General features: G+C 41.9%; 1 protein-coding gene across 1 annotated transcript in view; it reads right to left on the reverse strand.

The window, feature by feature from the left end:
• Positions 1-21,676: 21,676 nt before the first annotated feature.
• The window catches only part of PGGT1B (protein geranylgeranyltransferase type I subunit beta), a 55,232-nt gene continuing 49,704 nt past the window's right edge, over positions 21,677-27,204 (reverse strand). The window contains exon 9 of the mRNA XM_021701857.2: positions 21,677-23,090. Coding sequence (XP_021557532.1) covers positions 22,909-23,090 — 182 coding nt within the window. The 3' untranslated portion in view covers positions 21,677-22,908. The remainder of the gene's footprint in view (positions 23,091-27,204) is intronic.

Consider the following 27,204-nt stretch of genomic DNA (forward strand, 5'->3'; position numbering starts at 1 on the left):
CAAAGGAGGCAAGAATGTACGATGGGGAAAAGACAGTCTTTTCAATAAATGGTGCTGGGAAAACTGGACAGCTACACGGAAAAGAATGAAATGGACCGTTTTCTTATACTAAACACAAAAATAAACTAAAAAACTATTAAAGACCTAAATGTGAGACTTGAAACCATAAAAATCCTAGAAGAGAGGAGGGACAGTAATGTCTCTGATATTGGTGGTAGCAACATTTTTCTAGATGTCTCCTGAGGCAAGGGAAACAAAAAATAAATAAATAAACTACTGAGAGGGCCTGGCTGGCTCAGTCCGTGGAGCATGAGACTCTTGATCTCGGGGTTGTAAGTTTGAGCCCCACGTTGGGTGTAGAGATTATTTGAAAATAATCTCAAAAAAAAAAAAAAAAACTACTGGGACTACATCAAAATAAAAGGCTTCTGCACAGCAAAAGAAACAATAAGACAAAAAGACAACCTATCTGCAAATGATAAATCTGATAAGGGGTTGGTATCCAAAATATATAAAGAACTTATATAACACAACACCAAAAAACCACAAATAAGCCAATTAAAAAATGGGCAGAAGACATGAACAGACATTTCTCCAAAGAAGACATCCAGATGGCCAGCAGACACATGAAAAGAACTCAACATTACTCATCATCAGGGAAATACAAATCAAAACCACAATGAGATATCACCTCACACTTGTCAGAATGGCTAAAATCAAAAACACAAGAAACAACAAGTGTTGGCGAGAACGTGGAGAAAAGGGAACCCTCCTACACTGTTGGTGGGAATGCAAACTGGTGCAGCCACTCTAGAAAACAGGATGGAGGGTCCTCAAAAAATTGAAAACAGAATTATCGTATGATCTAGTAATTCCACTACTGGGTTTACCCAAAGAATAAGAAAACATTGAATCTAGGGCGCCTGGGTGGCACAGTCATTAAGCGTCTGCCTTCGGCTCAGGTCATGATCCCAGGGTCCTGGGATCGAGTCCCACATCAGGCTCCCTGCTCGGCGGGAAGCCTGCCTCTCCCTCTCCCACTCCCCCTGCTTGTGTTCCTGCTCTAGCTATCTCTCTCTCTGTCAAATAAATAAATAAAATCTTTAAAAAAAAAAAAAAAAGATAACATTGAATCTAAAGGATATATGCACCCCATGTTTATGGCAGCATCATTTACAATAACCAAAATATGGAAGCAACCTGAGTGTCCATTGATAGAAGGATGGATAGAGGAGGTATATATATATATATATATGTATATATACAATGGAATATTACTCATCCATAAAAACAATGAAATGTTGCCATTTGCAACAACATGGATGGATCTAGAGAATATAATGCTGAGTGAAATAAGTCAGAGAAAGACAACATATGATTTCACTCATATGTGGAATTTAAGAAACAAAATGAATGAACAAAGAGAAAAGGAGACAAAAAACAGGTTCTTAACTCTAGAGAACACATTGGTGGTTATCAGAGGGGAGGGGGTGGGGGATGGGGGACGCAGGTGCAGGGGATCAAGAGCACACTTACTGTGATGAGCACCGAGTCACGTACAGAATTGTCCAATCACTGTATTGTACACCTGAAACTGTGTAACATTGTTGATTAACAATGTGAACTAATTCATGATATTAATTACACTGGAATTAAAAAAATAAATTAAGAAATTATATACTCAAAATAAATAAGTAAATAAAAGCACTTTACAGATGATACGGAGTGATTTTCAGAAACCACAGTTCCTCTCATCCTTACCAGAGTTCTAGGATGAAGTGAAGGTTGGAGCTTGTTTGTGTTGGCAGGTCATTCGCTTGCTGGCTCAGGGACTGATATCCAAGTTCGCTGTTCCAACGAGGTCCAGTTGGCTTCGTTCCATTTCACGGCCCTACACGGTGCAGTGTACTCAGCCCTGGCTAACTGCCCTCTGAACATAATTCCAAGTTTAAATCATGTGGGAGGGGACATGAGGAAGCATAACTCAGCCATGCTCTGGAGAAACCCTAACCTGACCACAGGTACATAGGTGGGTCGTAAGTAGAGCCCTTTTTTTTTTTTTTTTCTTTTTAAGAGAGCAGCTTCCTGAATCTTTTCCAGAAGTCTGAATTTTTTTTTTTTTCCAGCTAGTTTATTTAGAAGCCTTCTGAGCCTTAAGGTTTCAACTTTAGGATGACTGCCAGATTATTTCCATTCTGATCTTTATATAATAATAATGGTAAGAGTTAATATGTATTGAGCGCTCACTATGGGTCGTGCACTATTTTAAGTAATTACTGATGGGGAGAACAAAGGCCAAAGAAATGTAGATAAAATTAAGTTTCCTTACAACTTGCAGCCCATCGACAAATACTTGAGACAGGCAGGATGTTCCTCGAGGAGTTCAAAACTGCCTTCTTGCTAATGCTCTGCTAGAAGCAAAAAGCAACCTTAGCTCGCCAATCACCTGACCTCCAGGGTCCTGCCCAAGTTTTCTTTTACATATGAAAATCCTTTGGAAACTTCCTTTATCTCTACCCCACCCTCTCCCCCCAGATTTAAAAGTATATCATCAATCGCTCCTTACAAACTCAGTATAGCTCCTTCTGCCCACGGGCCCTGTCCCCGTGCTTTAATAAAACCACCTTTTTGCACCAAAAATGTCTCAAGAATTCTTTCCTGACCCTCTGCTCCCAGCCCCCGCGTCCCATCAATTCCATCATCCAGTTGGGTCTCGGCAGAATTCGAGGAGGCATGTACTGTTCCGTCCTCCCTACAGAGACGGGCCCCCTGAGACACTAACAGTGGCATGACCTGTCCCAAAGTGATCTTGGGAGGTAGCAGCAGGGCCAGGAGAGGGCCCGGGCTCTTCGTCACCATGCGGGATCTGTCATATTCATAACCTCTCCATCTTCTGCCTTTCTTCTTCAGGCCGTGGGCACTCCCGAGGAAGTGGGGATGGTTCTGGGACCAGGCGCCTCTGACGGTGGCCATATTTTTATCACTTGTCGCTCTGCATTCCGCTCTCTTATTGCTCACAAAGGATTATAAAATCCCTCAGGCAGGGTCTTCCACCAGGCCTGGCAACCACAAGAACAAGTCTGTTCTCTATGCCAGAGGCTTCTTGCCTTTGCTTGGTCCTTCAGCTGAGCTCACTGTCCAAAGCCCACGAGGGCCTCTGGTCTGTGGCTCTGAGGTCACCTTGCTCCACAAGAAATTGTTTTCCGAGGAGCCATTCCTGCTAGGGACATCCGACTGGGCAAGAATGACTCCCTGGAATACTTCCTAGAATAAAACCTCATTTCCTTGGTCCTAACAGACACCCTCAAAGCAATAACAGCTTTGTGTGGGGGTGGGGCAGGTGGGAGGAAAAGATGGGGTGTGGGGGTGGGGACTGACCCAGGATTTTTAAAAAGGAGAAAGGTATAAAAATGCGTTCTCTTCTCTGATCTGCCTCCCCAAGCCCATAATCCATCTAATATGGAGAAAAACATTAGACACAGGCCAATTGAGGGACATTCTACAAAATACCTGACCAGTGTTCCTCAAAACTGTCGAAGTCATCAAGAACAAGGAAAGTCTGGAAACTGTCCCAACCAAGAGGAGACATGATAACTAAATATATGCTGTCCTGCGTGGGATCCTGGAACAGAAAAAAGGACACCAGGTAAAACTTGAGATCGGAATATAGTTAATAATAATGCACTGATATTGGTTAATTAATTGTAGCAAATGTACCACACTAACGGCAGATGTTAATAATAGGGAAACTGGGGTCGCCTGGCTGGCTCCGTCGGTAGAGAGTGCGACTCTCCATCTTGGGGTTGTGAGTTCAAGTCCCACAGTGGGTGTAGAGATTACTTAAAAATAAAATCTTAAAAAACAGGGAAAACTGGGTGCAGAGTATTTGGGAACTTGGTACTCTAAAACTTCCAAAATAAAAAGTTTTTTTTTTTTGAAAAAAACAAGACGAAAGTCCTATTCTCTCTGAGATTTGCCTGAGCTGGCAGATGTGCTGTCCTCTTATTGTAAAAACCCTGAACCAAACACCCTCTCAACTCTAAAGAGCTTGGGGCACTTTCCAGACAAGGACACACTGGTTTTTATTGTTTCTGCTGAGCCAGGTGGCACATTTTATGATTCCTGTGTTGTACAGTAATGAGATCTGACACAGGGAAGGGCGTGCTAAAAGTTGCCAGGACAAGGGCATAGCTGGGTGGGGAGACCTGCTTATTTACCTTTCCAAGGACCACTGCAGGCTGTGCAGGGAAACTGGGAGGAATTCAATTCTATTCAACAAAAGTGAACTAGCCCCTCTTATGTGTTGGAAACACCGGAAATCTGAAACCGTGCAAGATTCAGTTACCTGCTCAACGGCCTTGTGCTACAGTTGGAGAGCAAATAAGAGTAGCAATAGGTAATTTCAGGGGCGCCTGGGGGCTCAGTCGGTTAAGCGTCTGCCTTCGGCTCAGGTCATGATCCCAGGGTCCTGGGATCGAGCCCCGAGTTGGGCTCCCTGCTCAGCAGGGAATCTGCTTCTCCCTCTCCCCGCTTGTGTTCTCTTTACTCATTGGGCCTCTCGGCCTCAGGTCAAAGCTCTGTACAAGCCCATTTTGCACATGTGAGAGATTTTTTTTCTTTCTAATAGTAAGTCTCTGCATTAAAAGAAGCAATTGCCTAAACTGGGGGTTCTCCACCAGTCATCTGTGCTAAGTTTTATTCCATACATTTTGAAGTTACTTCCCTCTTTCCATGTTTTCTGAGGACTGGTGCGCAGCCCCCTTTTGGGTCCTCTTCTCTTTCTGCTTGAAGTCTTCACTATCATCACCCTGTCCCCTTCTTGTGTCCCAAAGTTCTCCCTCTCAAAGATGGACGCTCACATCATCTCCTGACAGAGTCAACATCCCCTTCCTACCCACTTCCTAAACTCCGAAAAGGAAAGAAACTCTGTTTGGCTTTATTCAGCACACTTGTGGTCTCCCAGGCTGTAATTCTTTGGTAAATTACGCCAATAACTGTCCAGCCAAGGTGCGGGGGTGGGGGTGGGGAGTTGGTCTTTTGTAACATCTTCCTTTTATGGATCTCCCCAACATGGCGGAATGGCCCTAGTATGCAGATGAAGATTTAGAAAGTGGTGTGTGTTTGGGGCGCGTGGGTGGCTCAGTTGGCTAAGGTTCTGCCTTCAGCTCAGGTCATGATCTCAGGGTCCTGGGACCAGCCCAGCGTCGGGCTCCCTGCTCAGTGGGGAGCCTGCTTCTCCCTCTTCCTCTGCTCCTCCCCCGACTCGTGCTCTGTCAAATAAATAAAATCTTAAAAAAAAAAAAAAATGGTGTGTGTAGAGGCCAGCTGAGGGTGTGTGTGGGGATGTTTACAATTATTGAGGAAGAAAAAGGATGTAATAGGAGAACATGATTTGTTTTGTTTTGAGAATATGATTTTTAAAGTGGCTACAGATCAGCTATCATGAGGATTTCTTAGTATCTTTTTTTTTTAAGATTTTATTTATTTATTTGACAGAGACAGACAGCGAGAGAGGGAACACAAGCAGGGGGAGTGGGAGAGGGAGAAGCAGGCTTCCCATGATGCTTAATGAGTGAGCCACCCAGGCACCCCGGATTTCTTAGTATCTTTAAGGAAAGAAAAACCGTGATCAATATTTAGGCTTACATTTTTAAAAACATAAGCACTGAACAGTGATTAAGTAGACAGAGGTCATATCAGAAGATGTTTTTCTTCTATAACTTATTTAGATGTAATTTAACTTCTCCTTGCAAAATCTTTATTACAGTTAAAATATGTTCAGTCTTGAAAAGATAGGCCATAATTTTACATCTGGCTTGAGGGATAAGAAATGGGTTTACATGTTATTTTGCTTTTTATGAAACTGGCTGCAAACCAGAGGAATACAAAGAGAATTATTTTTAGCTGATTTATATGTATCATACTTGACGCTATTGCTTTTAGAGGAAATGGTTTTCTGGAAGAAATGGACAGCAAGACTCCCTGATTGACGGATCCAATAAGCATGATTTTTCGTACCTACCATGTGCTGTGTTACCTCCTACAAATTCAAAGATGAGTAAATCCGAGCTGCTGACACCAAGAGCTCGCAGTCTGCTTGAGAAAATACATAGTAAACAGAAAATTATTGTCCAGGGGCGCCTGGGTGGCTCAGTGGTTGATCGTCTGCCTTCAGCTCAGGTCATGATCCCGGGGTCCTGCGATCGAGCCCCGCATCAGGCTCCCTGCTCGGCGGGAAGCCTGCTTCTCCCTCTCCCACTCCCCCTGCTTGTGTTCCCTCTCTCACTGTGTCTCTCTCTGTCAAATAAATAAATAAAATCTTTAAAAAAAAAAGAAAATTATTGTCCAATATGATGTGTTCTATAATAGTCACATAGTCAGACCATGGGAACACCAGGTGGAAGGAAGGCTTTATAAGGGGCCAGTGTCCTGCTCTGCCTAAGTCAGCTGAGGCTGGTGACACCGGACTTTTAAACTGACAGCGAAGCATAAGCAAGAGTTCAGAAGGGCAGGTAAAGCGCATTCTAGGCAGAGAATCAGCCGTGCAAAGAACAGAGAGTGCAGAGTGCATTCAGGGGTTATAGACACTTCACTGTGATTGGGCTGGGGAGGAGGAATGACCAAAGATGAGGCTGGGAAGGTCGATAGGGCCCAGCTCTCCTTTTATAGGGCCTGATATAGCATGCAAAGGAGGAGGACATTAGACATTACCCTGTAGACCAACACTTCTCAAACTTCAGTGTCCACAAGGCACCCTTGGGGAGCTCCTTTAAAATGATACTCGAAAAAAGTCAGTAAAATAAAATAAAACGACACTCGATGGGGGCGCCTGGGTGGCTCAGTCAGTTGGGCTGCCGACTTTTGATTTTGGTTCAGGTCATGATCTCAGGGTCCTGGGATCCAGCCCCACACTGAGCCCTGCATCGGGCTCCACGCTCAGTGGGGAATCGGCTGGATTCTCTCTCTCCCTCTGCCTCTCCCCCTGCTTGCTCACTCTCTCTCTAAAATGAATAAATTTTTTAAAAATAAAGATAAATAAAATGACGTCTAATGGATCTGAGTGTCGCCATTTCTAATGAGCCCCAGGTGCTCTGGGGCTGCAACCCCGTGATCTGCAGGCCTCACTGAGGGAGCCCATCATTACTGTTCCAGCAGCAGGAGTGGGCTTCTTGTGTGTGCTAAGCTCTGATACCTTCTGCCCTTTGGGAGGAGGGGTGCGCAGTGGGACCTGGGCCACCAGAGCCTCCAGGCTGGTGGGCTGTGCCCACAAGCTGCGTCCTGGGTTTCCAGCAGGTGCGCTACAAGTAGTATTTTCCATACATTCTGTGATGGGAAGAAAAGGGGGAAGCAAGGCCGGCTCAGACACACAGGTGTGTGCTCCCACAGCCACAACCTGGCTTTCTGCTAAGAACCCACAGTGTTGCAACAGCTCCTGTTGCCCAAAGCCACCGACAGGGTCTGTTAGCATGCGTGGCCCACAGCCTCGTCTCCTTAAGCATTCGGCATTTGGAGACTTAAACTTCAACTCCTAGTTGTCTCTGCCGGTGGGGCTGAGTTCATCCCAGCCTGCGGTGGTTTCTGTTGCCGCCCCTCTGTCCGTCTCAAAGTGGCAAAACTCTGTTATGTGGTGGCAGCCAAGGAACGATGGACTGAAAACACAGAACCGCGTTCTGGGACCTCCTGGTTCTTAGTGTTTCATTATTATATTTATGGCTTTACACATTAAGTCATTTCTTTTTTTTTTTTTTTTAAAGATTTTATTTGAGAGAGAGAGAGACAGCGAGCACACAAGCAGGGCAGAGGCAGAGGGAGAAGCAGACTCCCCACTGAGCAGGGAGCCCGATGCGGGGCTCGATCCCAGGACCCTGAGATCATGACCTGAGCTGAAGGCAGACGCTTAACTGACTGAGCCACTCAGGTGCCCTTAAGTCATTTCTTTGTCCATCCTCAAAACAGAACCGAGATGATTAGGTTGGCCATTTCTCCTAATGACAGTAACAGACATCCATCCAGCATAGGAAAATGCCAACCTGTGTCAAATGAATGCCAATTTGAATTTCTGCTGAGTCTGTTGGTCTTTGGGTCACTGTTGTAAGAAAGTGTGTGAGTATAAACGTATTCACACATAGTTGGTTACATCTGCAGGTCCATTTCTAGAAAAGAAATGGGAGGGAGGTGCTTTTTTTTTTTAAGATTCTATTTATTTGAGAGAGAGAACAGGGAGAGAGGGAGAGAGAAAATCCCAACCAGGCTCTATGCTGAGTGCAGTGCCCGACCTGGGGCTCGATCTCACGACCCTGAGATCATGACCTGAGCTGAAATCAACAGTCGGACACTTAACCAACTGAGCCACGCAGGCATTTCCCCGACTTTTTTTAAAAAAAAGATTTTCTTTTTAAGTAATCTCTACTGCCAACGTGGGGCTCGAACTCACAATCCTGAGATCAAGAGTTGCATGTTCAGCCCACTGAGCCAGCCAGGTGCCCCGGAGGCCTTCTTGTCAACAATGACTTCTGTCCTGCTTACAACTTTTCTGATATGATCGCTTACCTTTTCTAAAAAAAAAAAAAAAATCATAGAAAAGTCAGAGTCGTGTTGGATGTGTGGAAAGCTTGATGACATTTGCAGCACCCCTCACTGGGCTGATTCGGGTAGAACACTCACTTTCCTCCTGGAGACTCTTCCTGTTCTGTGGGTTTCAGGGGAAAGTCCTTATGTCCCTGTTTTTGAACCCACGCTGCTGCATTATCCGGAGTCTGTTCGTGAGGAAATAAACCTTTGAAATCATCACCAATTCCCCATAAGTCAGAATTGTTTTTAGTTGCGTCCCCAGCTGACAATTTCTGCCCTCTCTTCAGACAACAGTGAAACATAAGCGAAAGGAGATACAATATTACAACGTAAAAAGGAACTGGAAGGAAAACATTTGTGTTTAACACAAGTAAGCATCTTCCTTGATGCCCTTCCCCACCACCCTCTCTCTGCCCCCAAATACACCATCACAGAACCTTGGGGAGAAGCACGGCCCAGAGATAAGCCATCTTTGCTCTTACCATTGAATGGATAACCTGCTTTATGTTATTATATATTTATAAGCAGGGAAGAGGCATTATTGTGTCTCTTATAAATACCACAATTAAACATTCACCGGCTATAACCCACTTTGTAATCTTCTATGACTTAAATACAATTTCATTTTAATAAACTGGAGTGAGCTTCATGAACTCTAGATTCTACAGTAATGTGAGTCCGTTCCCGTTGTAAAAACAGGAGCCAAAGTAATTTGGGTTTGAAGCTCTGTCATGCTGTCCCCTATCACCTCACCTCCTCCTGGTGGGTAAGACATTTGAGAGCCACGCTTCCTGAAACTCTATTTGTCTATTTACGTATTAAATAGGCCTTACATTTAGACATGCTTCCTTCTCTTGCCGGTTTCATCTATGAGGTATGTAGAGATAAAATAGAAATGTTTTCTGTTGACAAATATCATAGAGCCAACCCCCACTGTGAAATGTTTTCAATAACAGCATCTTCCTTTACCAGTGGTGGACATAGCCTAGACCAGCAAGGCCTAAAGTGGAAAAGTGAAAGCTTCTTGGCTTCTGATTTTTTTTTTTTTCTTTAAATCTCCAGGCTTCCTACTATTGATGCCCCTTCCAGGAAAGGGATCCTTTTGCTAGAAACATAACAGCCTCCTAAAGCTATGGCTCCCAACCACTATTTTAAGAGACAGTGCATTTACCAGCTTGAGGTCACCTTAAGGCCATACAGTTTCCCTGTTAGAGGGGACCTTTTGAATTATTTAATGTAGTGATTCCTAAAGCTGGCTTCTCATCAAAATTGCCCACAGAGCTTAAAAAAAAAAAAACAAAAAGATTCTTGTCTCTACTGTAGTTTTGTGAATAAAAAGCTTTGGAGGTGAGTCCCACTAGTCTTTTTATTTTTAAATTTTTTAAAAAGATTTTATTTTTAAGTAGTCTCCACACCCAACACGGGGCTCAAACTCACAACCCCAAGATCAAGAGTTTCATGCTCCACCAACTGAGCCAGCCAGGCGCACTCCACTATAGTCTTTTTCTTTTTTTTTTTCTAAGATTTTATTTATTTGAGAAAGAAAGAGAGAGAGAGAGAGAGCACAAACCGGGGGAGGGGCAGAGGCAGAGGGCGAAGCAGACTCCCCACTGAGCAGGAAGCCTGAGACCATCCCAAGCTGAAGGCAGATGCTCACCAAATGAGCCACCTAGGCACCCCTTTGTCTTTCTTTTTTTAAAGATTTACTTATTAGAGAGAGAGAGAGAGCACATAGAAGCACATGGGGGAGGGAGGGGCAAAGGGAGACAGAGTCCCACCCAAGTGGACTTGCCTCTGAGCATGGAACCCGACGCAGGACTTGATCCCAGACCCGAGATCAAGACCTGGGCAGAAACCAACAAGAGTCAGATACCCAGGGCGCCTGGGTGGCTCAGTTGGTTAAGCGACTGCCTTCGGCTCAGGTCATGATCCTGGGGTCCCTGGATCGAGTCCCGCATCAGGCTCCCTGCTCAGCAGGGAGTCTGTTTCTTCCTCTGACCCTTCCCCCCTCTCATGCTCTCTCTCAAATAAATAAATAAAAATCTTTAAAAAAAAAAAAAAAGTCAGATACCCAACCTACTGCACCACCCAGGCACCTGCCCCACCCCCCATAGTTTTTTTAAAGCAAAGTTCTGGAGGTGCCTGGGTGACTCAGTCAGTTAAGTGTCTGCCTTTGGCTCAGGTCATGATCACAGGGTCCTGGGATCGAGTCCTGCATCGAATCCCACATTGGGCTCCCTGCTCAGCGGGAAGTCTGCTTCTCCCTCTCCCTCTGTGCTTCCCCCGACTTGAGTGTGCTCTCTCTCAAATAAGTAAATAAGATCTTTAAAAAAAAAATAAAGTTCTGAATTTGTCAATCCAAATTCAATATATATCTCTAAAATAAGAGAAAATTTTTATATAACAAGCCATGGTCACAAATAGCGAAATTAAAAATTCTTTAATATTCTCTAAGATCTAGTTCATAACACCAAATTTCCCTAACAATCTAAGAAATGTCTTTTAAAAGTTACTTTGTACAGGGGTGCGTGGGTGGCTCAGCCAGTTAGGTGCCTGACTCTTGATTTCAGCTCCGGTCATGATCTCAGGGTCATGAGATCCAGCCCTGAGTCAGGCTCCCGGCTAAGCAGGGAGTCTGCTGGAGGTTCTCTCTCTCTCCCTCTCCCCCTCCCCCTGCTCGTGTTCTGTCTCTCTCAAATAAATAAATCTTAAAAAAAAAAAAGTTAGTTTGTACAAATTAGGACCCAAACTCCATGTGTTGTTGCATTTGCTTTTCTGTCTTTTGCATTTCTTTTAATCTAGAGCTGCCTACCTTATCCCTGGCCCTCCATATTTTTTATGCTACTGACTTGTTGAAGAAACCAGGCTCGCCTCTAGGATGTCCTACCTTCTGGGTATAGCTGATGGCTTCTGTGTGGTACCATTTTACTTGTTCCCACTTCCCTTGTGAGAAGTTAGATCTAGCAGACTGATTAAGATTCAGTGCCAACTTTCTGCAGGCAGCGATACTTTATTGATAATACTCTTTGCCTCACAGAGCATTTCATCGAGAGGCACGTGAGGTCCACTTGTTCTCTCGGAAGCTGAGGGATTCGGGTGCAAGCACCTGGCCTTCCACCGTGAAGCTCTCCATCAACTTCTTTTCTAAAGGCTTTGGTATCCATTGATGCTTGTTGCTGAGACCTTATTAGTGTTTGCAAAAGAGTTCTTTTTTATCCCCACCATTCGCCCTCCATGTATGAGCTGAGCAGTTTTCTGGAAAAAAAAAAAAAAAAAAAAAACCGGAACTTCCCCTCACCAATTAGGATAATCTGTTTGTTCTGAAAATGCAATTTGTTCGGAGCAGGCAATCTAAATGCTTGCTTTTTAGGGAAATGGGTTAATAAAACAAGCCTGTGGGGGCGCCTGGGTGGCTCGGTCAGTTAAGCGTCTGCCTTTGGCTCAGGTCATGATCTCAGGGTCCTGGGAATCCCAGCTCAGTGGGGAGTCTGCTTCTCCCTCTCCCTCTGCCTGCTACTCCTCCTGCTTGTGCTCTGTCAAATAAATCAATCTTAAAAAATAAAAAAAATAAATAAAACAAGCATGTGTTTGTTTTTGCATTAAACACCGCCCTGTCCAGCCCGAATGCCATCTGCAAGTGGGTCTTGCTGTGCCCTCCCAGCCTGCGGACCTGCGCTCCATCCCTGCTTTCCCGCCGAGCCTCCCCTTCTGCAGCACAGGGGACTTACTGGGGCTTCCCAGGGGGGCCAGCTTCCTGCGGCTCCCATGTCCCCAGGTTCTGTAGGCTTCTCACATGGCTATTCCTGGATTAATTCCATTATTCCACGTGTTATTTGCTGTGTGCGCTTCGGGTTTGCAGCAGCCTGGTATGGGTGGAGCCAGAGGGTGGCTAAGCAGGGGTGTGCGGTTAAGACTCACTTGAATCCTCACCTGCTCCCTCTAAAGCGACCTGACATAAATGCCTAATAAATAAAAGGAGTTGCAAATGATATGCAAATCTCCCTCCAGGCAAGTCCTCCAGGACTCACCTGCTTACTGACGGCCTTGCCTTGAGATTGTGAGCTCAAGCCCCCTGAATATGACAAATGGCTATTTTTCCCTGCCCCCCCGCCCCTCCCCCCAAAACCTGATCTTCCCACCTCCAACCTTTTGAATGTGTGGCGGCTTGAACAGACTGTGGTGTCCTGAAAGTTCAGAGCCCACCGGTGTCTCCTCCTCCCTTCATTCTAGCCAACTCTGAAAAATTTTAATGTATTTGCCTTGGCATTTCCTGTTCCTCCAGAAGCACTCACTTGCCTCCAAAGGTTTAGAGTATTTCGGCATGGAGAAAGGGGAAGAAAGGGGCAGCTTTTGAGGTTATAGCAAAACGAGAATCCTAAAGCCAGGCTGTGTCATGTGGGGGAGGACATTCCAGATTTCCTACAAGCCCAATGAACACGTCAGGTCAGTGGCAGAGACGACCTGGGAAGTGAAGAAAGGCAAGGCCCCGCCACAGGCCAAGGGGGTAGTTCTGTGATCCCCGGCCCTGGGACCATGCAGAAAGGGTAGAAGGCAGGGGCAGAGGAGGGGAGGTGTCAGGATGCCCAAGGTCCCGACAGGAATGAACATGGGTACCGCCCTGAGATCAAACCCCCCCACACCCCCGCACTTTAGGGGACCCCATCCCAACACTCCCCGTAAGATGAGGAATCGGTGAGGCCCCTTCCTAGACCATGCTCCAGGTACCAGAGATCCTGGTGCTCTGCATGGGCTTCTTCCCTGCATCCTTTTTGGACCGTGCTTGTCAGGGTGTATACCCCAGGTCCAGGATGCGATGGAGGGAAGCTTCTCAAGGTGTGGGAGGGCGCCTAGGAGGGGACGAGGAGGGCTGGACACAGGCCGGGAACCTTGAGGAGGCCAAGATTTCTAAATATGAGCCCGGCTTTCCAGGCTTACGTTTCTCTAAGGCACCTGAAAGGGTGATGTTGGTGAAGTAGGAGGCTGGGGACATGTGAGCAAAGATGGCCTGACTCAGACCGTGTGGCATCTCAGATGGAGAGGGTGCAGGTGGGTAAAGAGCTGTCCCTACACCCCCTCTAAGAAGAGAAAGATGGTGCACCTGGATGGTTTAGTAGGTAGAGTGTGCAATTCTTGATCTCGAGATTCTGAATTCAAGCCCCATGTTGGGCAGAGTTTACTGAAAAAAATAAATAGATAAAATAAGAGGAGAAAGCCGATACTTATTCTGTGGATCTCCCCAGGGACTGCAAGAAGCCAGGACTGGCCAACCAGCACCCCAGGGAGAAAGCTTTGCACACGGTGCACTCTGTTCCAGGCCAGCAACCACCACTGCCAGATGGTGGCCTAGGGTGGAAAATGAAGTTAATTATGGATTTGTGTTATTCACAGTTATTTGTATGACCTGTTTTTCCAAATCTGTCATTATGTGTATTTGTCAACCAGGAAGACCCATCATCCTTTTCTAGTTTGACGTGTAACTCTTAGATATTCACACATGGGGTAATGGGGTGGCCTTGTGACCTGCTTCTCTAGGCATAGCCTCCAAGAGGCCGAGTCCTAGAAGAAACACACTTAGCTTAGCTCCACGTCCAGCACCGAAGTGGGAGGGGAGGTAGCTAAATAATACCAAATGGAGACAGAGATTTGGGCATACAGATCTAGGACTGGCCTAAGAGCCAAGAGGCCCCGGTGCTGGGACAGTGTAATCAGAGGCAAATGGCAGTAACCCACCTGGAATGGATGCATCAGACCGGCAGATGCTCAGTGGGTACCAGGTGAGAGACCAGGTGAGAGCAGCAACCTGCAAGAGAGACCTCATCAACCGCCAGGAGGCACATACATCGGGGATAGCAAGGAGCAGGAGAAGCGGCCACTGATCCCGGCCAAGACTGAAACGGTCAGTTGACGTAATTTAAATGGCCCCACCCCTGAGCCTGCCCTACCCGGAGAGCCAAAGTTACCGGCAAATGAAGCCCGGGTCCGTTTGAGAAAATGCATGTTTTCTTTGCACATCTGAGCATTGACTGCATTTGCAACCCTATTACTACACACAAAGACAGTATCAACTTTTGGGGCTGGGAGTGAAGATCACATTGTTGAAACATGCTGAGCTTACTGTCGACTCAAACCCCTATCTTTTTTAGGGGCACCTGGCGGGCTCAGTCAGAGGAGCATGTGACTCTTGACCTCAGGGTTGTGAGTTTGAGCCCCGCGTTGAGTGTAGAGATTACTTCAATTAAAAACAAAAACAAAAACCTGTCTTTTAAAAATGATATTTGCCATTACTTATGGGGTTCTCATTTGCTTCTCCTGCCCAAGCTGCTGATTCTGCATCAGTGACTGGTTCTCAAACTTGACAGCGCAGCAGAACCACTCAGAGGGCTTGTTAAAAGAGAGAGAGCCACTCCTCCCCACCCCACCCCCCTTCTGATGCTGTAGGTCTCAAGTGGGACCAGAGGATTCGCATTTCTAAAAGTTCCTAGATGATGCCAATGCTCCTGTCTGTAGGCCACACACTTTTAAAACTATTGCTAAAAGCCTACGTTAATGGAGAAACATTATTCTGATTTCACTCTCAAAGACATGAAAAATTAGCCTTGACTGATACAGCACAAATCAACCTCCCCCAGACTTGGCAGGGCTTGTTGACTACACGTGTTGTTTATCAACAAGGGAACGCCAATTTTTTTCATATGCAGAATGGGAAAACTTTAATACTGATAATATCCAGTGTTGCAGAGGATATGAGGAAGAGGTATTCCAATCTCCTGTGGGTGAGCTTATGAATGGCTACCCTCTTCTTGGATCCAATTAAATAGTAACTACCAGTACTATTTTTTTTTTCTTTGGTGCCGGAACCTGGCAACTACCAATACTTTTCAAGTACACATCCTTTAATCCAGAAATTGCCTGCTAGAAATCCCACAGGAAAACATATATGATGTTCACAGCAACACTTGTAAGTTGGAAATAATCAAATGTCCCTGAATGAGAAATATTAAAATCGGTACCAAGAGTCATAAAAGTAAAAGGTATTACCTGAATGATTCTTCTTCTATGCATGTCTCTATAATTTAACCACTGAATAATTTTCTACAGTATGTTCTGTAGCAGAAAGGAAAATACTCTGTAGCAGAGTATCACTTGTGGATATTCTCGTGTGGAAGTCAGCTGCTGAAATTCAAATGCAAGATGAAAATCCATTAACATTCGAGCGAGTGACTTCTGTACTTTATCAAATTGATTCCTTCAGTGATTTTCTTTCACTCCTCAGGGACTTCATAAAGCCCTACCCAACTCCTGGCTTGCACATCTGGTTTACAGGAAAGCAAAAGGGGCTTGGCGTTCCTCTAGTGAATTTTACATGCCTTTCATGTTCCCACAGACGCTTTTAAAAACTTTTTGAAATGTTTAGGGACTCACAGTAGGTTGTGAGTGAACTATGAAGAGGCCCCGTGCACCCATCACCCAGCTTCGTCAATGGTGTAGAACGGCAGTGCCTCATATCAGTTCAGGGAATCCCACGTACACTTTTAATGGCAACCCTTAGTCAAAGCCTTGGGAGCCTCAATGAAAAGTTATTAGAACTGAACATCTGGAAAAATGTGACAATGGGCAAGAGGACGCATACCTCCGTCAAAGGAATGCCACGGGTTGGAGGGGGTGGGCAGAATCCCTGTCCTGGAGATGGAAAGCTCCGCCACAAACTTTATGTATGTTAGAAACTACACCTATCTCTGTCTTACGTGGATATAGGATACGTTCTAGAGATAGATACATTCCTATCTAAGAATATGGTATGTCTATGATCTTGCATGAGATCTTTCATCTTGGGCCTCAGATTTATAGTTTGTAAAATGAGGGTGAGGAATGAAGCCACTAAGGTCTTCTCCAATGCCACAGTTCTGAATTACGAGAGGTATTTTATAATCAGAAGATTATTTTCTGATACTTAAAATCTCAGTGTCAAGGTAGAAGCATGTCCCAGCACAATCTCTGAAAGACATGTCTTTTTCGGAAAAGCTATCAGAATTTAAAATGTGCATACTCTGCCCCAGCCATTCCACATCCATAAATTTAGCTTCAAGAGTCACCCAAGTAGGCGATGATACATTTCAAGGATCTTGCAACAGTATTTTTGTAATTGTGAGAAATAAGATACTCATCATGATACATTTATGCCACATAATGCTAATATTGGTTATTAGCAATTACTACTATAACACCACCGCTGAAAACAAAGCATGGATATTGAAAGACATTTATAATGTATCACTGAATGGAAATAAGTTGCAATACCCAATACATACCTCATGTTTATATGTCGATCCATATGTAACTCTGTAAGTATGTATGTAGTGTTGGAATGACCAGTGCTTAAATATACAGATACATAAACATACACGTGTATGGAGAGAGATGAAAGGATTGAGGATTTACACAACAGTGGTGATTATTAACTTCAGGAATTATAGGATCGGGGGTGGGGTGGGGTGAGGACTACCACTGTTTTTCGTATTTTTTAAATTAAAAGAATAAATGTTCATTGTAACAAAGAAAAAAAAGTTCGAAATGAAAGAAGCTATAAATTCTTTAACAATATATGTAGATATCCAAGTAATCAATCACTGGTCAGTCCCATACCATTTACTTTAAAATTTATCTTCTCGGGGTGCCCGGCTGGCTTAGTGGGTAGAGCGTGCGAACTCTTGATCTTGGGGTTTTGAGTTTGAGCCCCACATTGGGTGTAGAGATTACTTAAAAATAAAATCTTTTAAAAAATAAGAAAAAAATTTCATCTTCTCATTGAATTGAGACGCTGCCTTTACAGTATGACTACCATTGGGTCTATTCCTGTAATTTCTCCTCTGTCCTGCCTATTCATGTGCCAATACCAAACTTTTAATTATGGAGGATTTAATAAGAGTGTGTTTTAATGTCTGCTAGGGCTAGTCCCTCTCTTTTTTTTCAGTTTCCATAGCTTTTCTGGGATGTTCTCTCAAACAGAAGCAAACATGATCATTTTTATTGGGAGAAAAACATGTTTTCATGTTGAGTCTTCTTAAGAATAGGATACATCTTTTTAAATTGTTGAAGTCTAATTTTCGATCAAAAGTGTATTTTTTAGTTTTCCTCATAGGGGCACCTGGCTGGCTCAGTTGGGAGAACGTGTGACTGCTGACCTCGGGTTCGTGAGTTTGAGCCCCACGTTGGGCGTAGAGATTGAAAATAAACTTTAAAAAAGGTTTACACGTTTCTTTTTGTAATCACAAAAGGGGTCTTCTCTTCAACGGCACCTTCTAACTAGGTTTGTATATTTATAAAGTCTTTTATCCTTTTTAGTAAACATTTTTATTGAACTGTGATTATACATACAGAAAAGTGCACAAACCGGCAAGTATACAGCTTGGTAAGTAGTCATAGAATGAAGGCACCGATGTAACCAGCACCACGGAAGCTGCCTTGCACTCTTCCCGGGCTTGTTGAGCTAAAGAAGCCAGATGAAAAATACCGTACATGATTCCACTTATATAAAGTTTAAAAACAGACAAAACGATGGTGATTTAGTCATGATAGTGCTTACCTTTGTGGAGGGGGTAGTGACTGAAAGGGGATGCTGATTTTTGACACCTATAAAGTTTGCCTGTTCTGAACTTCATTTAAATGGAATCAGAGTTATATACACTCCTTTATGCCTGCTGAGTGCTGAAACTTATATCCAAGTATGATATTTGAATGTAGATTTGTAATTGCCACTTTAGTAAGTTCTCTTATAGTTTTTCAACAAATTTCTTCAGGTTTTCCAAATGTAAATGTGTATCTGCAAATAACCTCCTCCTGTCCATGAAATTCACATGGCTTTGTTTTGTCAAACTGCATTGGCTAAAACCAACACAATGTAAGTGGTAGAGAGAGATAGGGGCATGTCTTGTTTCACTTTGTGGAAGCCTCTTTTGTTTTGACATTAAGATGCTGGCGTTTGGGCTGAGGTACAATGTGAATGAATTACTCATCAGTTTCTGTTTTCCGAGTACATTCAGCATGAACTGAATGCTCAATTCCATCAAATGTCTTTTCTGAAAAATGGAATGAGTTTCTCCTTAACTCTTTTAATATGATGGATTGTCAACGATAGAATTATCCTTGCATTCCTATAATAAACCCAACTTTGTCATGATTTATTACCTTTTAAAAGTGCTGTTGGGAGTGTTTGCTAATAAACTGTTAAGGTTTTTGCATTGATATTTGTGAGTGGTCTATAATTTTCTCTTTGCTACAATCTTTTTTTCAGTTTTGGAAATGCTAATGTATTCACTTTATAAAATCAATTCAGAAGTCTTAAAAAAATTTTTTTTGGCACTTTGAGGTTCAGGATTCTTTTTCTAGCTTCTGGAATTGTATCAACATTGGGATTATTTAATCCTAAAGGTTTAGCAGAAATCCCCTGAAATCATCAAGGCCTGACACTTTTTTGGTAAGAAGTCCTTTATTAGTTTCTTCTATGGTAATTGGTTTGTTCTAAATTTCTGTGTCTATGAGGGTAAATCCTGGCAATCTGCATATTTCTAATTATATAAAATTAGTCTTATAATTTTGAAAAATTTCCTGTTTTGTGGTTATTTCTCCAGTTGTCATTTCAATGTGTATTTCTGCATCCTCCCTTTTTTCTTGGAAGGGGTTCGCTGGTGGTTTGTGTTTTTAAGTTCCCTCCCGCTCTCCCTTTTTACGAATTCCTTCCTTCAGTTTTCTTCTGGTTTGCTTTTTTCCTCCAGTTTTTAAGGCTTGGTTGTATAATTTTCAGCTTCTCCCATTTTTAATGATACAGTTCTAAATACTATAAATTTCCTGTCATAACTGTTTTTTAAAAAAATATTGAGGCCTTCATCAGTCTTGTGGTCGTATCTTTTTGGTGTGCTCTCACCATCTTTGGGGATGCTGGCTTGCTGCTTCTCTTAATTCTTCTAACTTCTCAATGAGATTTGATTGTAATCCTTCTCACAGCTTTGTTTTGTTTTTTTCTTTGGAAGAGCGTTTTCCTGTACTTTTTTAGGAGGGGCGTGTTCTACGATGACTTTTTTTAGCTCCACTGCCCTAAAGCTCCATTTTCATTTTGACAGTGGTTGACAGGACATCACTACTGACCTTCCTTCCCAGCCTTTACCTGGACTTTCTCTTCTCTTTGCCCTACCATACCTGTCCTGTCAAGCTGGAATCCTAATTCTAGCAGTTTCTCCTCAGTGCTAGGCTCTGGACACATACAGCACTGGGCCCAGACTACGTACGTTAGCACACTCGGCAGACCTTGGTGCATTGCTGTGACACTCACCTGCAAATGGAACCTGTCGAAGCCTGCACAGTTGCAGCTTCTGTTGACTGGCCCCCTGCCAGGCGGCTGAGAAACGGGGGGCTGTCAGAAACACAGCTGCCTGCTCTCCCCGTTCCCACAGATGCTGAAACTACGTCGGCCAGTCGTCTTCCTTCCTTCCTTACTTGCACTTTGAAGTTCATGAGGACAACGGTCATCTAGTTTTGTAGAACAGGGTCTGGGGCTACCCTGGTTACTCTGTATTCTTACTGGAAGGTTCAGAAAGTACACTATTGCCGTCATCATCCCCGAGCTTAACCCCTGTGGGATCTCTATTACAGAAGAGAGATTTTAATAATCATTTTTATGATGGTTAGGACAGAAATTATAATTAGGAATTTACTGTATTTCAGGTACTATGTCAAGTGCTTTATATGCATTATCTCATTTCATCCTTGAATAACCTCAGGAGTTAGCCCTCCCTCCCTGATTTTATGGATGGGGAAGTTAGGGTCCAAGATTACAGTGCTGAACTTGCAGACCTGGGATTTAAACTCAAGTCCTCAGACTCCAGAGCACCTCCTTACTTAACAGACTCTCAAATACTAGCAGGTCCGACCGTTTCCAAACCTCTATGTGAACTGAAATGAAATATTAACTATTTAAAGATCTGATAAAAATGTATACATATTACAGGTCAAATCTAAAAATACTGTAGATGATGAATACACTGAACTGTGTTGTATGACCTGATTAATCTTGTTTTCAGGCAGATGCTCAAAAAAAAGCTTCTCGTACTAACTTCTGAAAAATACCATAATGAGGGTGGGGGCAGAACACAGAGTTATTTGAGATTTTGGACTTCCCACTTCCCTGCTCATTATAATATCACTGCCAAAGAATAAGTATGTGAAATATTACTTATAATTTAGTTTATTAATAAATACTGCTCTTGTAAATAACTGTTTAGAAACAAGAGTCGTCTCTCTGCAGGTCCCTGGCCTGTGTTTTGGTCAGCACGTCACGATGGAAGGTGAACACTCACTGGGCCACAAGATTTCATAAAAAGGGCCCTCACACGTGTACTGTTTAGAATCATATTGTAATTTATAATTTTATGCTATTAAATTATACAAGTGAGTTAGGAAATATTTCTTAATAGTTTTATGAAATACTTTTAAACTTGGAGTTCTCTTCCACTTACGGATACGGTTACTATTATTACTAACTTTCTTACCTTCTAACTGCTAGTGGCAATTCAGGAAAAACAATCTGGGTTTTTTATAATCGCTCTAAAGCCATTCCATATATGCTATTTTAACTCCTGATGTCTAGGAAGTGACTTAGTTTGAGATAGGGATGTCTTAATTTGCCAGGATTTAAATAGAAGCAACTAAAATAACTCATTGAAAGATAACATCTGCTTTTAAGCTTGTATTTTCCCCCACAATCAGAAAACGGATTTTATTTCTAATTAAAAAAATAATAAAGTTGACTTGGGCAAGAGGAGTTTTAAAACTAAGGATGCCAACAACAAATGAATCATTTCTCCAAGCACATACCAGATTTCCCTTTGGAAGGACCATCATTTAAGGGCATTTTCTCCTCAAATTTAGGAAATTAAAATTTAAATATTATAATTCCTAAACAGTAATACTAGTAATTTTTTATACTGATAGTTGTGTAGAATAATTCAACATTTATTATCACCAAGACTTTAACTTTAACCTATCTCCTTCAGTGAAGAGATTTTCTTCTCCATTTCAGTACTTGTCTCACATCTTTGAACGTCATTCCAACAACAGTGATGGATGTGATTTATTGATAAATTGGTTACTAATGAAGATGAGTTTTTACACGATTTCCTTTACAGTTAGCTAGTTCACAGAATGAACAAAACAAGAAGAACAAAAGCGACACCCCAGTCTTTAACCCCTAAACAGAACATTTCCCTTCCACTTACCTGAAAATATAAAAATATAAATGACCATGTATGGAGCTGCACCATTAAATTTACTTTAGTGGTTCTGGTTTTTTACTGAGAGTTTTACTTATTTACTTTGAAAAAATTAGAAAATTGTCATTTTGAAATCAGAACCACTAACACACTCTGGAGGCAACAAACTAAAAAAAAACCAATAGCTAAAAATAACTCCCTTATAAAAGTACAATTTACAGTATCACATATTTCAGAAAAATAAACCAAACCACTCAATGTCTTTCCTTCTAGATGACTATTTTCTCCCCAGAAAGAAGAAAAAGCAACTAATGAAATTAAAATCAAACACAACTGTTATTCACCCTCACAACATCTAAATAAGTGACCCACACAGCACAAAACTTTCTCATTCACAATCACATACAGTTAAATTATTTTTCCCTCAATTACATAATAGTCTTCTTAAATCAATGTCCCTTTAGAAAATTACTGTATTAGTTAAGCCTAGTCATCCTTGCTATGAAGTTAATTTCATTTATGTAGGCCTCATAAGTTTAACTGGCACACTTAATAAGACAAAGTAAGTCATTCTTCTGTTTAAAAATTATGGAATCATCTGTTTTCAAAGAAGAATCCTAAATACTTAATTCATTAAAGCAATTTCCTACCATCAGCTATCAAGCTTTTTAAATGATCACTAAGTGTTCACCCAAGGATTATCGATGCTATGTGAACTGTAAACTTGTTTTGAAGATTTGTGTCCATTTTACAGTATGATACAATTCGTAGAGTTTTTTAAAAATATAACCTACATACATATAGTTAATTTGCCCCAAAGAACTTCTTAGAAATACAGTAGAAACATTTAAGAACCACAACAGAGTCCACTGTGGTTCAGACTTCAACAAAGATTTTCTTGAAACCCAGTACAAAGGTTACTGGCTCAAGACCATATTCCAAAGTGACATCGGCACGAGATTTGATTGTGAGACTACCTCTTAAAAAAAGAGCACATTGGTTATACATGGCTTTTAACCTTGAGCTACAGTTATGCTACAAACCCCCCCCCCGCCCCCGACCTAAGTGAAGTCAGTCATGTGGAGATGTGCACATTCTCTGGGCACTGTTTAGAGTCCTTGGTTTTCCAGCTCTGATGGAGATCTCGAAGGCGTTCAGAAGTCCGTGTGCTTACATTCAGGGCAGGATGAACTTTACAAATTCCACTTTCCTCCATTAGTGACAGGCCACAGATCCCAAAGTATGCATGCAAAGCATCTGAAAACGAGGTATTTTTTTTTTTTTTATCATAACAGGCATTCTTATTTGTACATGCTGCAAAGTACTATAGCTACATATCTATTAGTCCAGCACATTAAAATTAAATTTAGAAAAATGTTAAATACAGGTTTTGAAACATGTGCTTTCTCAAAAAGTCTTTGTCAAAACACCAATTAAAAAAACCCAGATGATCAAAATCAGGTATTTTATCAAAGAAAATATCATTAACAAAGGAAAACAGTTCTCAAATGAAAAGGTGACATTCCCAACATCCTCTGTGATTAAAAAAACAAAGTAGAGTAGCAGTAATACAAGACCTCTCACTTAGGGGGTTTCCCCTTTGCTTCCCACCGAATACAGAAATAAGGGGCTTTAGCTCTGTATCATAAAAGGAAAAATTTTCCTGAAAAATGAAAATAAACCTCTGACTCTAAGTAGCAATACCCCTCCCCACTAAGTTTTACCTCTGACATTTCCGTAACCAATACTACCACAGTACTGTGTTCAGTGAAAGATGCCTAAACAGAATAATCTGCTGTGGAATGCTGTACCAAATTTAGTTTTCCTATTTAGGGGAATGTCAATCATCCAAAAAATGTCTGACCTGACAGTAAAAACAAACTCACATTCTCTGTGGCTATAAATACCATAACCTTTCTTCTATACTGGCCTCCCTACTATTTCCCGTCTTTTGGGGGCAGCGACCCTCTTCCATTCAAGTGGCCACAGGAATCACATGGCTGTTGCCTGCTGGACAGCCTTATACGGACTCTGAAGAGCTCAGAGATCTGCAGTTATGGGCATACTACAAAAAAACAGATTTTGTAGCCATCAGGCATTTTTCCTATTTTTGTACTGGCCATCATTTATGGCCTCAAGAGCTACTGAAGTTCAGAACACCTTACTGACTCAAACTTTTTCAGAAGTATTAGAAAGTTTTACTTACATGAGTATCAACTACTTTTCAAAACAGAGGGACAGATAGTTGTGCTTACTCAAGATTATTTCTGAAAATGTTATCTCACTAGTGGAGGCCCATGTCAATCTCCTTTCATGTCTTCTCAAGAGAATGCTTAGGTTTCTTCTGGCTCACTTTTCTCTCATTTTCAGACCACAAAAAATAAATTTAATTTCCCCTGTACTATGAAATTTTCCTTGTAGTTATTCTAAAATTACAGAAAGCACAAACCAACATTATATTTTATTGACTAGAAATTAGGAAACTTTTCTAGGAAAAAATGCAACTGAAAGAGACATAAAATCCATCCAGGATAACATAAAATAGGATCTTCTACTTTCCACGTAATGGAAAAATAAAACATTTTTTTCTCAGCTTTCTGTAAAAGTCAATGAACCAGAACTTAATTGTTTCAAACCTCAAAGCTTTTTTTAAAAACTTATCTGTAGGTATATTCAAGCATATCAAATGCTGAAATATATAGTTTCTTCATAATAAAAGTTCATTAGTTTCTTAAGTTTCTTCTGTAAATGTATATAAAAATGCTTTGTGTCAAATCTGCTACTAAATTAACCAAGAATATGCTAATTTTAAAGACTCTTTTTTTTTTTTAAAGATTTATTTATTTGAGAGAGCGAGAATGAGAGAGAGAGTACATGAGAGGGGGGGAGGGTTAGAGGGAGAAGCAGGCTCCTCGCTGATCAGGGAGCCCGATGCGGGACTCGATCCAGGGACTCCAGGATCATGACCTGAGCCGAAGGCAGTCGCTTAACCAACTGAGCCACCCAGGTGCCCCTAATTTTAAAGACTCTTAAAAAATGATTTTCCCAAAGGCCCTATTAAACAGGTCTTTCCACATAAATTCAATTTATGATACACAGATTTTTCTATGCTCTGCAGTTTACAGGTTCTGAAGACATTTTACCATATCTGTAAAAAGTATTATATCCAAGTATTTACCCAAATATTAAAGTTAGCAACTAAGTGCTAGAAAATACCTTCAAGAATTAAAAAAAAAAAAATCTATTCTGGGGCGCCTAGGTGGCTCAGTTGGTTAAGCATCCAACTCTTGATTTTGGCTCAGGTCATAGTCTCAGGGGTTGTGAGATCGAGCCCCTGGCGAGCTCCACACTCAGCGGGGAGTCTGCTTGAAGAGTCTCTCCCTCTGCCCTCCCCCCATTCACGCTTGCTCACTAAGGCAAATAAATAGATCTTAAAAAAAAAAATCTACTGTAAATACTCAAAATGTATTTCAAGTATGTTTATGCCAGACATGCTTTCCAAGATATTGTCATTTCCTTATTCCCATTTGTTAAAATGTACATTTGTTAAAATAGTACAAGCTCTGATGAAAAATAATGTCATCAAGACAATTCTCAGTTTTCTTGAGGTACTGCTCTAACATTTATAGCTATGGTTACACATACCAAAATTTTAAAATATTATTTTGCTTTAGAAATTAGAACATAAAAAAAAAACCAGAAAGAACTCCAACAACTCAACAGAAAAAACAACAAGCAACCCAACTGAAAAAGGGGCAAAGGATCTGAATAGCTCTTTCTCCAAAGAAGATATACAAAAGGCCAACCAGTGCATGAAAAGATGCTTGACATCAATAACCATGAGGGAAATGCAAATTAAAGCCATAGTGAGATACTATGTCACTCTTGCTAGAATGGCCATAATCAAAAGAATAAGCGATAACAAACGCCGGCGTGTAAGTGGAAAAGGGAACCCTTGTACACGGCTGGTGGGAATGTAAACTGGCACAGCCCTTATGGAAAAAAGTATGGAGAAGCCTCAAAAAATTAAAAATGGAACTACCATACGATCCAGTAATATCCCCAAAGGAAACGAAAACACTACCTTGGTATCTATACCTCCATGTTCACAGAATTATGTACAATAGCCAAGATACAGACACAACCTAAATGTCCACCGATGGATGAATGGATAAAGAATCTGTGGTATCTGCATACACAATGGAACATGATTCGGCCATAAAGATGAGGAAATCCTACTATTTGCAACAACATGGATGGACCTTGAAGGTGTAATGCTAAGTGAAGTAAGTCAGGCAAAGACAAATACTGTGTGATCTCACTTACATGTGGAATCTAAAAAACAAAAACAAAAAACCAAACTCATAGAAAAAAAGAGATTGGACCTGTGCTTAGGAGGGACAGGGGTGGGCAGGGGAGGGGGAATTGGAAGAAGGGGGTCAAAAGGAACAAACTGCCACTAATAAGTAAGTACTGGAGATGTAAGACACAACACAAGGACTTCAGCTCACCCTGCTGTACGACATACAGGAAACGTGTTCAGACAGTTCACCCTAAGACTGCTCATCACAAACATAAATTGTTTGCCCTTTACCATCTTCTTTTCTTCTGTATCTCTATGAGAAGGTGGGTGCTAGCTGAGCCTACTCTGGCAGTCATTTCATTATAGATGTGCACCAAACCATCACGCCGTATGCCTTCAACTTACACAGTGATGTAGGGTCAATGATTTCTCAATAAAACTAGAAAAAATATTCTTTGGCTTTAGAAATTAAAAGCATTAAAGAGGAGAAAATACATTTACAGTACAATACAATATTTATCGAAAAAATCCATTTACAAGTGGACAGGCACAGTTCAAACCTGTGTGGTTCAAGGATCAACTGTACTTACTAAATCCAAGAATCTTTTGTTCTTTACTTCTCTGCCACTCCTGAGTTTGGAAAACAATGAATATCACATTGTCTGAATCTATGTGGCTCCTGAGTTTTAGACAGTGAATGTTAAGAGTTCAGATAGCAAAGTACCCATCTAAAAAAATTAACCTGAATCTGATGAAATTCAGAGAACAAGGGTATGGACAGTGAGGGACAGCTACCTTCAGAACTAGAGATATTTGATGTAATGGCTTCTGAACACAGTAAGAACAGGTCCCTTCTGGACTTGGTAATTCATTCTACTTGGCTCTAGCGACAGCTAATAATCCTAAAGATTCTGGATGGACCAAATGATTCTCTATTTTGGACAGGGCCCATTGAGACCATCTGCCTCACTGCCTCAAATGAAATAAAACACTGGTAAGTGAAATATATGGAAAACAAGGCATACTATAGCAATACATCTTGATAATCCAACCCTTCCTTTATACCCC

The sequence above is a fragment of the Neomonachus schauinslandi genome, chromosome 7 (assembly GCF_002201575.2).
Source record: "Neomonachus schauinslandi chromosome 7, ASM220157v2, whole genome shotgun sequence".
Classification (NCBI taxonomy): Eukaryota; Metazoa; Chordata; class Mammalia; order Carnivora; family Phocidae; genus Neomonachus; species Neomonachus schauinslandi.